Source organism: Pelecanus crispus, chromosome 4, assembly GCF_030463565.1.
Source record: "Pelecanus crispus isolate bPelCri1 chromosome 4, bPelCri1.pri, whole genome shotgun sequence".
NCBI classification, from domain to species: Eukaryota; Metazoa; Chordata; class Aves; order Pelecaniformes; family Pelecanidae; genus Pelecanus; species Pelecanus crispus.
The window spans coordinates 77,941,631-77,956,135 of record NC_134646.1 but is presented as its reverse complement, the minus strand read 5'-3'; the positions used below and the strand labels follow the sequence as shown (position 1 = coordinate 77,956,135).

General features: G+C 45.2%; 1 protein-coding gene across 1 annotated transcript; it reads left to right on the top strand.

Moving 5' to 3' along the window:
- The first annotated feature begins 3,076 nt into the window (after window positions 1–3,076).
- On the top strand, window positions 3,077–13,943 carry NICOL1 (NELL2 interacting cell ontogeny regulator 1). The gene is made up of 3 exons (XM_009482975.2): window positions 3,077–3,224; window positions 9,914–10,002; window positions 13,878–13,943. Exons 1-3 carry the CDS (start codon window positions 3,092–3,094, stop codon window positions 13,941–13,943), a joined length of 288 nt encoding a protein of 95 aa, XP_009481250.1. The 5' UTR covers window positions 3,077–3,091.
- The last annotated feature ends 562 nt before the right edge of the window (window positions 13,944–14,505 follow it).

The window sequence follows — 14,505 nt, the reverse complement described above, 5'->3', positions numbered from 1 at the left end:
ATTTTAAGCTTAGTAGTGTGCTGTAGCACAGAAATAACACCTTCCACCCCATTAGATGGTGGATAGAGGGCCCTACTGCAGATCCCCCTCACTGTCACAAGTGGGAGCAGGTTCAGTGGTGTTGTACTGTCTGGATGGCAGTAGTCCAATTCAGCAAGGACTCCTTCTGTGGTGCTATCACAGTGTTAAGTCTGGAGAGTGGGTGGTTGAGCAGTCAGAAACCAAGACAAAGACAGTCCATCCTCTTACAGAGAAGCTTTATTGGATACATATGCAACTATGCAAAACTTTGCTGTGACACCTTTCCTGTGAGGACAGGGTGAGAGAGCTGGGGTTGTTCAGCCTGAAGAAGAGAAGGCTCCAGGGAGACCTTATTGCAGCCTTTCAGCATTTAAAGGGGGCTTGTAGGAAAGATGGGGACAGACTTTTTAGCAGGGCCTATTGCAATAGGACAAGGGGTAATAATTTTAAACTAAAAGAGGGTAGATTTAGGCAAGATATAAGGAAGAAATTTTTTTACAATGAGGGTGGTGAAACACTGGCACAGGTTGCCCAGAGAGGTGGTAGATGCCCCATCCCTGGAAACATTCAAGGTCAGGTTGGATGGGGCTCTGAGCAACCTGATCTAGTTGAAGATGTCCCTGGTCATTGCAGGAGGGTTGGACTAGATGACCTTTAAAGGTCCCTTCCAACCCAAACCATTCTATGATTCTATGTTATATACATCCTAATAACGAGATATCACCAAACCAGGTGTAGGCATCCTTGGAGCCTTGGCATCCTGGGAATGACATATTTCAGGACATTCAGCTTCTCTTTATTCCAACTTTTTTTCCTAAGTTCTCTGCTCTGATCCTTTTTTATACTTTCTGCAGTTAAGATGGGTAACACCTCTGCTTACTTCTGGGGTTGCCCTTCCACCCTGAGATGTCAAATTCTTTTCCTTACCTCTTTGTGGGTTCTAGTGCTTGTTCTACCTCCCTACTGAAAAGACCAAGCAATTATGAAAAAGATTTTACAAAATAGTTACAGTTTTAGAAATTACTATATTGCTACCTTGAAAAAATATTAGAACACACAGTGCTTTCCACCTTATCAAAGGTTATTGCATCTGTAGGCAATTCCTTTCTGTCCTTTTCTTGAAGCTTATGCATAAAAAGTATGATATGGCAATGGGACCATAATGAGAGTATGTACAAGAAACACATATGCCAGGGTGAATGGAAGTGTAAGGTTTGGATTTTGTGCCAGAATTTCCATTTGGTGTTATTTAAAACTGCAGATCAGGGCTAGACTATGTGACCAGCCCTAGATGAGTGTATAGTCAAACTGTTGTTCCATTATATCCTGACTGTTACGGAGATGCTCCTTTAACAGGCATCTGAGGCCTGTGAAGAGACACACCATGTTAAATGGGGCCATCTCACACAGCCTCACTTCAAGCACCCAACTTCAGAGCTTGGATTAGGAGTCTCAGCTTCTCATAAAGTCAGTGGAGCCATGTTGGTGCACACATGTGCCTTGACTCACCTTATGAAGACCCTGTTGACTGAGACCTTCCTCTGGACCTTCCATGCAAGGGAAGTTGAGTTTCAGTTGCACTTTGGGCTAAAAGTTTGCTCAGCGTGTCATTCTTGCAGGAATTGCTTCCACTACTCGGGGCTGCCCCCCTGCGAAGTCCTTTCTTGCATGCACAAGGCAATTCCACTTTGCCAGAAAGTGGTCAAAAGCTTGGAGTCCTCTGAGATGACTTTTAAACTAACCTGGTCTAAAATCATAAGCATTGAAATGAGGGATGTGAGAAGTAACTCTGAGGAAGCCACAGGAACAAGTAAAATAGGGCTGAAGAAAGCCAGGGACAAATTGTGTCTCAGCCCAGGAAGGCTGATGCCTCCACAGCCTGGCAGGTTGGTTATTCTGTACAGACCAGGAAGGCCGGAGCCTGCTCCCTGGTGAGAGGAGGTGGAGCGTCCTCCCCTGAGAGAAGGACAAAGCCATGAATTGAACAGCTGTGTTGCAAGATGGGTCTTTAACCACACCCTGGGCAAACAGGTGTTGAGAGCCTCTCTCTCTCTTTTCCAAAAGGTATCACCTCTGCTGTCTGAATGCTTGATTTCAGCCAGGTCCTTACGAGATCTCCTATCCAGGAGGGCTCATGCTTGAGCTTTGCCAGGACACAGCCTACTAGCAAAATCCCAGATCAAGAGTTGAGCTTGAAGTGAGCATCCTTAAACTTTTGCGGTGCGTAGGTTTTGGCTGGGCTGTTTATCATGGTTACCTCGTGTGATGCTATGCAGGATCCACGCTCCTCGTTGGTTCATGTGCCAATGTTGCTGTTGTCCACAAGGCTTTGTTTTCAGTGTAGTTAAACGAAGCCTGTAATGGAGTCTGCCCCCGAGCCCCGGTCACCATCGGTAGGTCCTGCATCTTTATTTTTCCAAGCAAACCTTTGAGTTTTCATCTCATTTGAACCTCCCGGAACAAAATCTCACTTTGAGTTACAGCTAAAGCAAGGTATGGGAGCTGCATATTTCAGCACAGTCCCTTTGGGAATAAAAGCAACAAACACAAAAATTGCCTAAAACCCTCTCATGTGGGTGGCAGCAGCCAGCGTTCACCAAGGAGAGGACATGGCCTTCAAGGAGCAGAGGCAGAGGAGGAGCATGGCAGAGGAGGAGCACAGCAGCGACCATTCACCACATTGTGGTCCCTTTAAATCTTCTTCTCCACTTGGCAGCTCCAATTTTTCAGTGTTGCTATAGCAAATCTCCATGGCAATGACCCTAATCAGGGAAGGGGGGGACGCATGCTCAGAGTGGCTGCTGGAGCCTCGCCTGCTCACTACAGCTGCTCCAAGGGTCTGGCACACAGGCGAAGAGAAAGATCAGGTACTTGGCAAACTGGTCCTTGGGGTGCATCGCAAGCCCGTGGCGTGTCACTGCAGTGATGTGTGCTTTGTGGGTTTGCGTGTGCATGTGGGTCTGTGCTTATCACCTCTCATCCACTCCTTTGTGGGGAGCGTGCTGGGAGCAAACTGCTGATTTTCACTATTTCTCCTCGTTTCAGTCAGGGAAGAAAGCTTGAATTATTGATGAGAATAATGGCGTTGCCGTCTGTCTGGAGCGTGATGCGTGTGGCGATCCCGTTCATCTCGGTGGTCGGCCTGCTGAGCGTGAGGCTTGTCGGAGCCGGCCAGGACTCTGGGAGTGTCATTCCTGCAGAAAGTATGTACCTGCTGTGTGCACTCATGCTCTCCTGCTGCACCGCGTCCTGCTTTGTTTCCTCCACTTAACCCACAGCAGCCACACAGATCTTAAGCTCCAGGGGAACACTGCATTACCTGATTAGCGAGGGAGTACTGATGAATTTGTAACGCATCAGCAAAGCACATGAAAACAGCGCTTATAAAACCAGCAAGCAAGCAAAGGATTAGTAGTTATTTAGGAAAAAATACTAACTGCATACTACAATTTTCAGTGGAGCTTGTTTTAAAGCTCTTCGGTTGTAGGTCTTTTAGATCTGCTTCTCGAGAGTTTCGTTTCCAGATTTGCCACAATACATATGATGTCCTTGCTAGTCTGGATATTGTCAGGAGAAAATTTGTGTTTATTTCTACTAGGGCATTACATTTTGCTTATTTTAGTATTTGGTTGGAACAACAGGGTCAAGTTCAACTTTCTTGTAACTACTATAGATTTGACACAAGGGAAGTTGACCCAAACAGTGTATTTGTAAAACATATATAGATTTCTGAAATCCTGCTGCTATTCTGCAAACCTAAAAAGTAAATAAATATGACAGACTGGCTTGAGCACACCGTGGAGCTCTATATGAGCTTCCTCTGTCATTTTGAGCAAGTCTCCAGTTAAACTTTCTCAGCTCCAAAATGAGGCAATAGTTCAAAGATATTAGGGGATGGAGTCAATGTTCTCAGGGTGTTTTGGTGACAGCAAGTGGGAAGTAGCCACACATTAGAAACTTAAAATATCCTTTGGGAGGAGAAAAAAAAAAAGGCAGGCAATTACATACAAACGAATCTCTAGTTCTTAGTCATGCTTACTTTGTATCACAGCTATCTTTTTACATGACTACCAAAATACTTAATACAAGACCTGACTTAGTTGCTGCATTTTATTCTCCTATAATTCCATTAATAGTTTTCAAATACACCTATGTGTATTTGTCTCTACAGGACTTAAAAGCCGAATTCCCGTCTTTTTCCATTCTCTTTTTACTAGTGCTAAGTTTTGGTCTGTTTTAAAACAGACCTCATCTCTATTTTGTGTGTCTGTTTTCTAGGCATTAATTAACTTAAATGTGCCCTTTGTGGGTCCATGTTAGCAGACACAAGTCAACACATTTTGGGGAAAAAATAAATGGTGATTCCTTGTTCTGCTTGTGTAGTGGAAACTCCCATTTAATCTGTAGAACAAAACTGTTGGCCAGGGTCTCTGACCCCACTCTCATGGTTTTGATATCCTCTGGCCAGGCTACTAATCCCCTAAAGAGCCCTTGAGAAAGATTCCTCGTCTTGTCTTACTCCTGCATGTGAGAGTGAGGAATGAAGGGCAGGTCAGAGTGTTTCTGTGACCAGTATTTCTGCAGAGACATGCTGCTCTGTCCTGAGTAATGGAGGCTGGCAGCATTGCTACGAATGCATAACAGTATTTATGTCTGAGGCCAGGCCAGGAGGAAGACTCTCAGCTGATGATGAATTGTAAATTATTTTGTGCTGCGGCAGAGACAGAGTTTTAAAGCAACAAGGAACTCGGGATGCTCCTAATCATCCACTTGTTGAGAGAACTGCATAGTTGCTAAGTGCTCCAGGTACTTTCCTTTGCCCATCACAGCTCTTCCTGATAGTCACCCTGTGGAACTCCTGCCCTAGGAGACTGTGGATGCTAAAAGTTTGCACGGGATTGCAGAACTGATTGGGTAAATTCAAGGGAAAAAAACTTAGAAAGGGCTGTTAGATACAGCAGCAGTTCTTCTGGTTTAGAGGCTGCCTCAGCATATTCCTGAGGCCTGGGAGGGTGTTCGGGGACACATCCCTCCATACTTGCCCTGTTCTTGTGTGTTCTTGTGCTCTCTAATGGGCATCCATTGTTGGCCATGAAGGTCACAATCTACAGCCAGTGTCCATGGCCATTCCCTGGGATGGGGACATGACTGTACTAATAACCTGCTAGGATGGTCCCTGGCACACTTTTGTCCATGACAGGAGGCCATTTGCCTATCTGGAAAACAGAGTTTACTGTTCCAGAGATGCACTGTCCCATGCCAGCTGCTCTCAAAGCTTGGGAACGGTCTTAGACACATTTAATGTACTATGAGAGATGTAGCTTATGCAAGACAGAACGCTGGGCCAGGTAGACCTCTGATATGATCTAGTACAGACATTCCTGGATCTTTTCCTGCTTGATGTCAGCTCCACTGGCTATTTCTCATCAAGGAGTTGATCTTTGGGGCACTGACCCATTTTGGGGGCAGTGCTACTGCAGCACGTGCCCACATCTTCCCTGTTGCTGGTGCTTAAGTCTATACTGTCAGCCCAGGTAAAATGGTGGCTGTGTGATCCTGGATGACCCAGGGAGAAAAAGGGAGCTCTAGTACATATTCTTGACAGGGATATATGATGTACATGGACCACACTAAGTGTCCTTCTGCAGGGCAGACCAGTGTGGTGCTTGATGCTTTTTTCTGTTCCCAGGTATGTGACATGGGACTGGGAACATGCCTTTAGCAAGAACAATCCTTCATCAACCACACAGCACTACAGCCTCTCTCTCCCGCTTGGTGAGAGAAATGTGTCTTTCCTGCAGCACCATGAGCAGGAGAGGGGCGGCAATGCTCTCGTGCAAGTGTGGGAGGTGCAGGAGTCACAGGAGATAAGCGTGAGAGTGAGTCAGAGTTCTCCTTAGCATTGCAGAGAGACCCTGCCCTGTGTGTGGCACCGATATCTGGCTTGGGATACCATCACCTGCTCTCCACTTGGCATACTTTCTGCCAGCCAGAGAGCCAGGCCCAGCTTTTTATGAATAATGCTAAATAGCAGTGATTAATCATGTCCTTATACTTTATACACAGCACTCTGCATATGCCTGTAAATACATAAAGACTAAATAATATGTAAATACATAAAGACTGTTCAAGTATGGAGTGGTGTTAGTAATGTTTGTGGATTATTTTCTTTAAAGTTCAGTGCAATCCACCAAAAAAATTGAGTAATTTCCCCAACCTCCCATTGCATTTATAGCCCAGATCACCCACTGTGAAAGCTGAAATGTGGAATTTGAAGAACAGAAGCTGGTCGGTCTGTTTTCATTAGCCAAGGTGCATGAAATACAAAGAGTAAACACCATGTGCATGTGAGGGAGAGTAAATTAGACTTCCACAGTGCTTTCAGTTCCAGTTTTTCACCAAGAAGAAGCCAAGAAGCATATTTTAAGCTCTCCTCCCCCACTTCTCCCCAAACACACAAAGACATGCAATCTTTGTGCTGACAGGACCCACTTAAAGAATTAGAGCTGACTCTTGATAATTCTCATTATGTTAATCCACAAACCTGTTAAGTCTCCCTATGAATGATAGTCTGTTCCCAGCTGTCAGCAAGGAATTAATAGCACTCTGCTGTACTTTGCTGTGATGTGACTTAAGCTTTGGTTTCATGATTGCTTTAAATTGATGTAAGCCTACGCTGCCTCTGCCCTTCTCCTTCCCATAACCTGGCCTCCTGTCTTTGCCCTATTTCTTGTGCTGGCCTCAGAACTTGGGTATTCAGGATCTGATCTGGAGAAAAAAAGTCAGCAAACCAGCTGGCATGGTCACTTCTGCTGTGAGCAAGCTAAGGTGTGGGAACACATAGCCGAGAACAGAAAGCAGGGTGGGATTGCTCCTATTGGCAACAGCACATATTTAGATTTGTTTAAAACCTTTGTCAAAACAGACCCTTAGACATCATTACTTTGAGGAAATGTCCACAGGCATCCTACTGAAAATACTGTGAGCACGAAGAGAGATTAAGTCCAGCTAGATAGGCCAGCTTACCAGCCCAGCTCTCTTCTTCTCTGGAAAAGAGACACCGAGGCAGGGAATGATGGAGAGCAGCAAAGTCATAAGTGGGACAAAGATGGTGAATATTTAATAACTGTCTCTTCCAGTGCAAAAATTAGAGGCAGGAAATGAAAGCAGCAGATGTTAACTTCAGAGCAGCGAGGAATGGTATTTTGTTCACACAGTGAATAGCTGAGCTGTGGAACTCATTGCCACAGGATGTTGTCAATTCCAAAAGTTTACACGGATTCAGGAAGAAACAGGGCAACTTAATGTGAGAAAAATGAATGGAGGGCTTATCAGATGTAGAAACACCAGCCAGACTGAGGATATCCTCCAACCTCTTGGTAGGCTAGAACAACATTGCTAGAGGCTTATTCTTATATCTTCCTTAAGTATCTGCTATTGGCTACTGCGAGAGTCTGGCTAGTATAATATATTAAAAGCCTGGCTAGAGTCAGGACTTGGGCAGCTCTGCTGGTAAAAATCCAACTGTAGCTATAGGCTTTCCAGGTAGTGGAATATCACCCCTATTTTATTTGGGGAACTGCATTCAAGTTGCTCCGTGCTAGTGCAAGATGCTTGATGAAGAGATCAGCACTGCCCTAGTTCAGTCCCCAAAGTGCTGAACAGATGCATGTTCTGCAGGGCTGCATGGGTGGAAGAGTTTATAGACAGCCACCTCCCCAGCTGCTCATCACCTCCTCCCAGGTACAGCTGTCCTCTCATCTGCCAGTCGTGCTGCTTCAGTGAGTCCTCTCCACGCCGCTGGAGGTCAAAATGATGCGTCCCACCCTGGGATATAGCTGGTTGGAGGAATCACATGCACTCTCCCACTGCCAGTGCTGCAGGGCTGCTAGCTCCCAGCAGGCAGGGGTGCTAACCTGACCCAGAGACAGCTGTGCCTGGACAAGGACCCTCCACCAAGGAGGACAGCCCAGGAAGCAATATTAGAGAGTGAATATCCCATTATGTGGTGGAACTGGCTGCATCCGCACTGTGGCTTTGAAGAGCAGTGCCGTGTTAGGAACTTCACATGTGCTGAGCCTGCACAGGCAGGTGTCCTCTGTGCAACCACCATTTTCCTGCAGAAGCTGCTTTGATGTCAGGGCAGCTGCTTTCACAGGGGTGGCAGAAATAACCACTTGGCATGGTTGTGCCATTCCACTAGTACCTCCCTGTCCACACAGGAGCACTTGGCTGCCATAAATACCAGTGAATGATCCCACACAGCCATGGCCTTCATGAGGGTCTGGGCAGACTTCCTGGGTGGCAAGCAGTGACTGACCATGGAATTCATGGCTCTCCTAAAAGATACCTTCTACACACTCCTGGAGCAGGAGACATTCATTTATGACCCGTAGCTTGTTTTTTCTCCAAGTGATTTTGAGCAGACTTTAGTGACAAGCACTTCAGGGTATGCAGCACTTCACCGAGGTGGAGCCAGGGCAGGGTGCTTTCTGAGAAGACCACAGCAAGGGGAGGGAGCCGGCCATGGCACCAAGTGAACGATGGATTTGCTGACAGCAGACTGAGGATGCAGGTTCTTTCTAAGGGCTCTGCTCCATGGTCTGAAGTGAAAACAATGAAATTGCTGAAGTACTGAAAACAGGAGGGGGTTGAGTATCTTTAAAATGTGCTCAAAAACATCCTGTTCCTACTCCTGTCAGGCCTGGAGAGAATCTTTGTGAGTGATGCTGTTCTTACAGAGGTGGGGACTTTGCATCTCCCTGAAATTAAATTCCTGGCTTGACGTCTGGGTCTCTTGGAGATGTGAGCTGCATGGAAGGGAGATGGAGGAGGATGGGTGGGAGTGAAACACCCCCTGAACAGGTCAAAGCCCCTAAGAGGCTTGCTGGGGACTGAGAAGCACTGGGGCTGCTCCCTTCCATCAGGCCCAGCTCAGAAGTGCGTGTGGGCAGCAGGGTGCCAGCCACGGGGTGCTGCAGTGCTGCATGGCAGCTCTCTGGCCCCGGACAGCTCCCCAGCTATCTCAGCAGCAGCTTTGCACCCTCTTTGCTTTGTCAGAGCAGCACAAGCGGATTTCAGCACTCCCCCCAACATGGGGGCTCTGTCATCAATGTAAAATGTCCTCTCTCCCCATTTCCCCTGCATCTCCTCCAGTGTCTGCCATTTCCTCTTCTGAAAACCCACACTTCATTAACTCTGTGACTGAACGAAAGGGCTTGAGATTAGTGCAGGGTGAATCTAGCAGAGCAGAAATACCCAGGTCCAGAAGTGAGCCATTTTAGTTGTTGTCAAGTCCCTTCCTCTTCCTCTTCCTCTTCTCTGCCTTTTCCCTGCCCTGCCCCTCTGTGCACACACACTGGCACCAGCTGCAGAGCCAGTGGGATGCTTTGCATTCCTGGCAGAGAAAAAATACAGCAGCAGGTGAAAGGAAGCAAATACAGATCTGGCGCTGTCCCTTGCCAAGCTGCTCTGTAAGAGCTCCTGTAAAAACAGACCTGCTTGTCTGATTTCTGAACCACTGCAAACTGCTATTTTCAGTGTATCAGTTGGGAATTAACCATGTCTGAGAAGTTTTGAGGTTTTCCATTTTAAGGGGAGAGGCTGGGGGCTGAAGGCACACAGCACCAGGCAGAATTAAGCCTGGGCTATTTTGAGAAAAGCACGTGCAGCAAAATGCTGTTGTGTTTTTGCTGGTCCTTACGCATTTGCACAAGGATAGATACAGCCCTGTCCACCGGCAGCCCTAACTTTGTACACGGGCAGATGCTGGTGCCTGATAAAATGGGTTTTCTCCTGGCATTGCAAGGTCCGTTGAGTATTCCCTCTCTGTACTGCCACACTCCAAATTTCATGCTGTGACAGTGATGTCTTCTTCTGTACCTATTTCCAGGTCGTCCCTGTGTTGACTGCCATGCGTTTGAGTTCATGCAGAGGGCGTTGCAGGATTTAAAGAAGACGGCGTATAACCTAGACACACGGGTATGTGTTTCTATAGAAATGCTTTTACTTAGCCTTTATCTCCAAGTGGCCAGGTCTGCCTGTCTGTGTACGGCAGAAATGACATCTCTGCTGACTCACTTCCATTTCAGCAAATAGGATTGTACCAAGTACAGATTATTTTTCACAGGCTGGAGAAGTTCATTAAAAATCATCTAGTCAGACTTCTTGCGTAACAGGCTAAGGAATTACCCCAGACAGTCCCCGCATCCAACAGAGAAGGAAAGATGATGTATGAAGGAGAGAAGAACAAGAAAGATTATTTACTCTTTATCTCGCGTTGCTTCCGAGCTGTGGACTGACTGTTCACTGGGCAGGAGCAGAAAGTGAGGAGAGAGCAAGAAGGTGGCAGGCAGGGCTGGCAGAGAGGAAAGGGAAGCACATATATTACGTGCTCATGGATCGATACTCCATGAAAAAGGGGGAAGCACATTTGCTCAGGTAGTTATCACAGCACACAGGGCATTTTGCAACTTCACATGCTGGTCTTGTGCTCCAGAGGTCCCAATGAACAAAAAATGAGGGCGTGTTAAATGCCCTGACTTCAGCAATGCATACATAGGTGGGTTCATAAATATGCACAAACACGGGCTGGGGTAGGACTTACCACAGTGGTTCCCATGCTGTCTGAAGTTTGCAAGAGACGGGCGGTCTCTCACCTCTAATAAAGTCCCCCCATGTATGTCTTGTCCTACCTCTCCTTCCGTAACAGCTCCATTAACACTGGCAACGTGACAGTAAAGCAACTTGTGATGAGTGAAACCAGTTTGCAGCCACATCTCCCAGTTCCTTTAGGTGTTCACTCAGTGCCTTTGACCAGTGCCATCTCTGTTGGTAGGTGAGGAGGGCTCCTTGTTCCTCTAAAGTCATGCTCCGCTCAAATTGTCATGCACAGCAGAGTCAACCAAAGAGATGTAAATCGATTACGTGTCTCAAACTGTAACACAGAAGGGCAATTATGTCGCTTTGCCTTTGGTTTCTTGTGACCTTGGGCAATCATGTAGAGCCCCACCCAATAAGGTTGGAGTGACTTTAGCTTTCTTGAACTATCAATAGCAAACTGATTAGGACAGAACTCTGCAGTACAGGTTACATGGCAAAAGTTTCCCATGCACTAGCGTAATACTAAATAACTGTTAAGTGGTAGGCGGTGAATGGAGAGGCTTTAGCTCCAAGCAGCTGTGCTGGGCTGTTCTGGTGCATAGCGCGGTTTCACCTGTTTGGATTAGGTTCAGCTGAAATGTTTTGTACCTGTGCAGGATGTGGCAAGACCATGTGCAACTGCAGCTGTGTTGCTTCTTATACTGTCACCAGGCTTTACATGGGAAGTTAAAGAAGGTACTAAATTTCTGTCTAAGCTGCACTGGGAAGATTTTTTAAAATGCAGTAGAGGCAGCACAATTCCTTAATCCCACTTACAGAGATATTTGGACATATCTGTGTTGGCTATTCTATTTGGAGGGTGGCGTGAGAATACAACCCATCAGAGAGCAATGCTGTCTTGTAAGAGGTGAGGCAGAGTATTAAGGGAGAAGCTGGTCCCAGAACATTGTAAGATAAGCTTCTGTTTCTGTGAGGACCTGGGCAGGCCTGCGATGCCAAGGCACTGATTCAGACAGCTCTCAGTATTACAGAACAAGGAGCATAGGAATGGTGCATCGCCAAAACAAATGTAACCAGTTATCTGGAACATCACCCACCTGTTGACAACTGTGAGAGTTTAATACTGCTAGTAAAGAAAGAGTGTATTACTGCCCATCTTTTCCAGCCTTTGGATTGAGACTCCAAAGGTGTTTCTGGAAGAGATGCTTTAGTTAAATACAAATTACTGAATGATGCAGAGATACCAAAGTGAAATGCAGTGGCCAGGGCCCTACAAATGGCACACTGTGGACTTCTATTCTCTGAAAGGTACAGTCTTCATATCCTTACTTAATCGCTGGTGCTTGGCTCATGCTGATCAACTATAATTTCTCAAGTTTTACCCACAAATAACTTCATTCAACAACTGCTGAGTCTTGAAAGTTGTTGTTACAAGGGCAAGCCCCATGCAGCACTGTTCCTATCAGGGAATTCCTAAGCCAATGCCAACAGGGCTGCAATTAATTTTTGTAATTGATGTTTCTCTTTCATAGTCTTTTAGTTTACAGTTGAGTGCTCCCAGAGCTGCTCTTCCTGCCTGTAAATAGTCATGAGTGATGCCTAGGCAGGGTTTGTGGCAACAGTGACAGCTTGTTGGCATTACAGTGAAATCCAATAAGCCTGTTTGATGTTAAGGTGATTCTATGATTTCTACTGGGGTCCCAAAATGAGATCATTCACGCATCCAGGATTGCACTGTACAAGCGAGGAGCAGTGTTTAATAATGCCTGCCATTGTACTAAGCTGATAAGTGAAAGCAGACAAGGAAAGTGAACAAGTCCTCTTTAATGCAAAGGTGGATGTCAAAAGTTTGAGTTGAAAAGGATAGAGGGCTGTGGAGGGGAGGGAAAAGCAGTTCTGCAACAGCCTCTCCCTGCAAAAACTTGCAGTCTGAGAACAAGAAATGAGTAGTAGAGAGTGGCCAAGCAGCGCAGAGCTTGGTGGAGCAGGGTCCCCAGGTAGAAGTGCCCCGCTACTCCTTTGGAAACTGTGTGTCTTTGTTAGTTAGCCCTTTGCTGTTTCTAATTTGTCAGGAGGCATCATGTCAGAGGAACACCAGCAGGCTGGAAACCTTGTTGTTTCACAGAGCTTTTAGATAATTTGTTAATAAGTGGTTTTCTATCTTTTAAGTTTTTTTCTAGTGCAGATGGTAAACCCATTCATGGTGAATTTAAGCCTGGTAACTTTTTTCCGCCCTCAAGAAACCTTCAAAGTCAGTCTACAAACTAGCTAAGGGACCACAGAGTGAAAACCACAAGATATGCTCAGGAAGAAGTTTCTCGTCAGTCACAATTGCACTTGCTAATGTGATTTGCTTGCACCAACAATTTTATTTTAAGCCCTGCAAGAGACTCAGCTTTTGAAATGATGGTGCCATTTGAGAAAGTCAGCCTTTGTTTCTCAAAGAGTGAGACCCAGACCCACAAAAGATTTGTTATTTGATCACACTTAAATAAATGATACTTAAATATCTTTGAGGATCTGAAGTTAATTCTTTTTTTCCCTGGACACAGAGGAAAAAAACTTGGAAATGCTTTTCCACTAAGACATTCCAAAAACAAGGGCAAGTAATTTTAAATCATGTATATAGAGAATGGTTTTCAAGCTTTTGGTGGAGTTCTGGGGGCATGGCTCCAAATGGAGTTGATAATAAGGCATCTGTCAGTAAATTAACTCAGGTTAAAATAGGAGCCACAAACGCAAGTCTAGAACTGCCTTGAAAGATTATGAGTTTCAGACAACAAGGTTAGACTGACAGCTGGATTGAACTCAGAGTTATTCTAGAGAAACAGCAGTGTAACTGAGAGCACAACTGGCTCCTCAGCGCATGCTATCTGGTGCAATTAAATAATACAGTACTGAAGACATCATCAACAGGAAGCCATCAATCACTGCAAAGGAATTAAGAGCAGTGCAGTTGAAAGTGGAATTTTTCTCAGCTTTTATAAAGGACACTGTAATAACTTTGACAGCCTACTCCCTAGAAGTTAACTGTGAAAATGAAAACATTTAAACTGTAAAAATACTCTCCGTGCATCTCAGATCTGAATATACTTATTTCATCACTTTTTCTGGATGAAAACCAGCACTAATAACTATGATTTTTCACTCAGCAAAGCACCTTGACTGCAGCTGTGCAGAGGGATTAGGTCTAATCAGTTATATACTCTTCTAAAGTGATATATTCAGTTCTTTGATTTCATGTTCTTTTGCAGACAGAAACCCTCCTCATGAGAGCGGAAAAGAGAGGCCTGTGTGATTGCTTTCGTGCAATACACTGAAATGAGCACTGGGATTTGGCCAATGGACATTTATTCATTTTTAAAATGCTGTTCAATAAATTACAGGAAGATAGAGTGCAGGTTGTGCCACACCACAAGGAAAACGATTTTTATCCAAACAGGTACAGCTCAGTTAGATAATCTTTGCTTTGATGTGTTTTATCATTACTGTATGTGAAATTGCGTCTGCTGAAATGTCAACAGAAGAAACAGTGCCAAAGTCTCGCTCATGGGTTTTATATAAGGATAGCATCTTGCTTTTCTGGTATTTCAAGCCAAAAATTGTCCTTGGACTCTCAGGCCAACCCCTCAGCACATGTGAATTGCCATAGATTTGTGAAAGTCAGTGAAGTTAAATTCTTTAATATATTTATGGTAGAATGTGTCCCTAACATGAAAAGGAAGCTACTTTGCAATGATGCATAGCTAAACATTTACAAACAAGCAGTCATGGCTTTATATAGAAATTAATAGTTGTCACTGACTGCTTGGCAGTCCAAGGAAGGTATTTGCTTCCAATTGTATCAATAGTCCAGTGCATAGCACACACAGTAATCTGTAT

Bases quoted from the DNA above. Each gene is read 5' to 3' on its own strand.
- NICOL1 (XM_009482975.2), top strand. From the start codon at position 3,092: ATGAGAATAATGGCGTTGCCGTCTGTCTGGAGCGTGATGCGTGTGGCG. The intron at 3,225-9,913 runs GTATGTACCTGC...ACCTATTTCCAG, and splicing joins GAGTGTCATTCCTGCAGAAA to GTCGTCCCTGTGTTGACTGC. The intron at 10,003-13,877 runs GTATGTGTTTCT...GTTCTTTTGCAG, and splicing joins CGTATAACCTAGACACACGG to ACAGAAACCCTCCTCATGAG.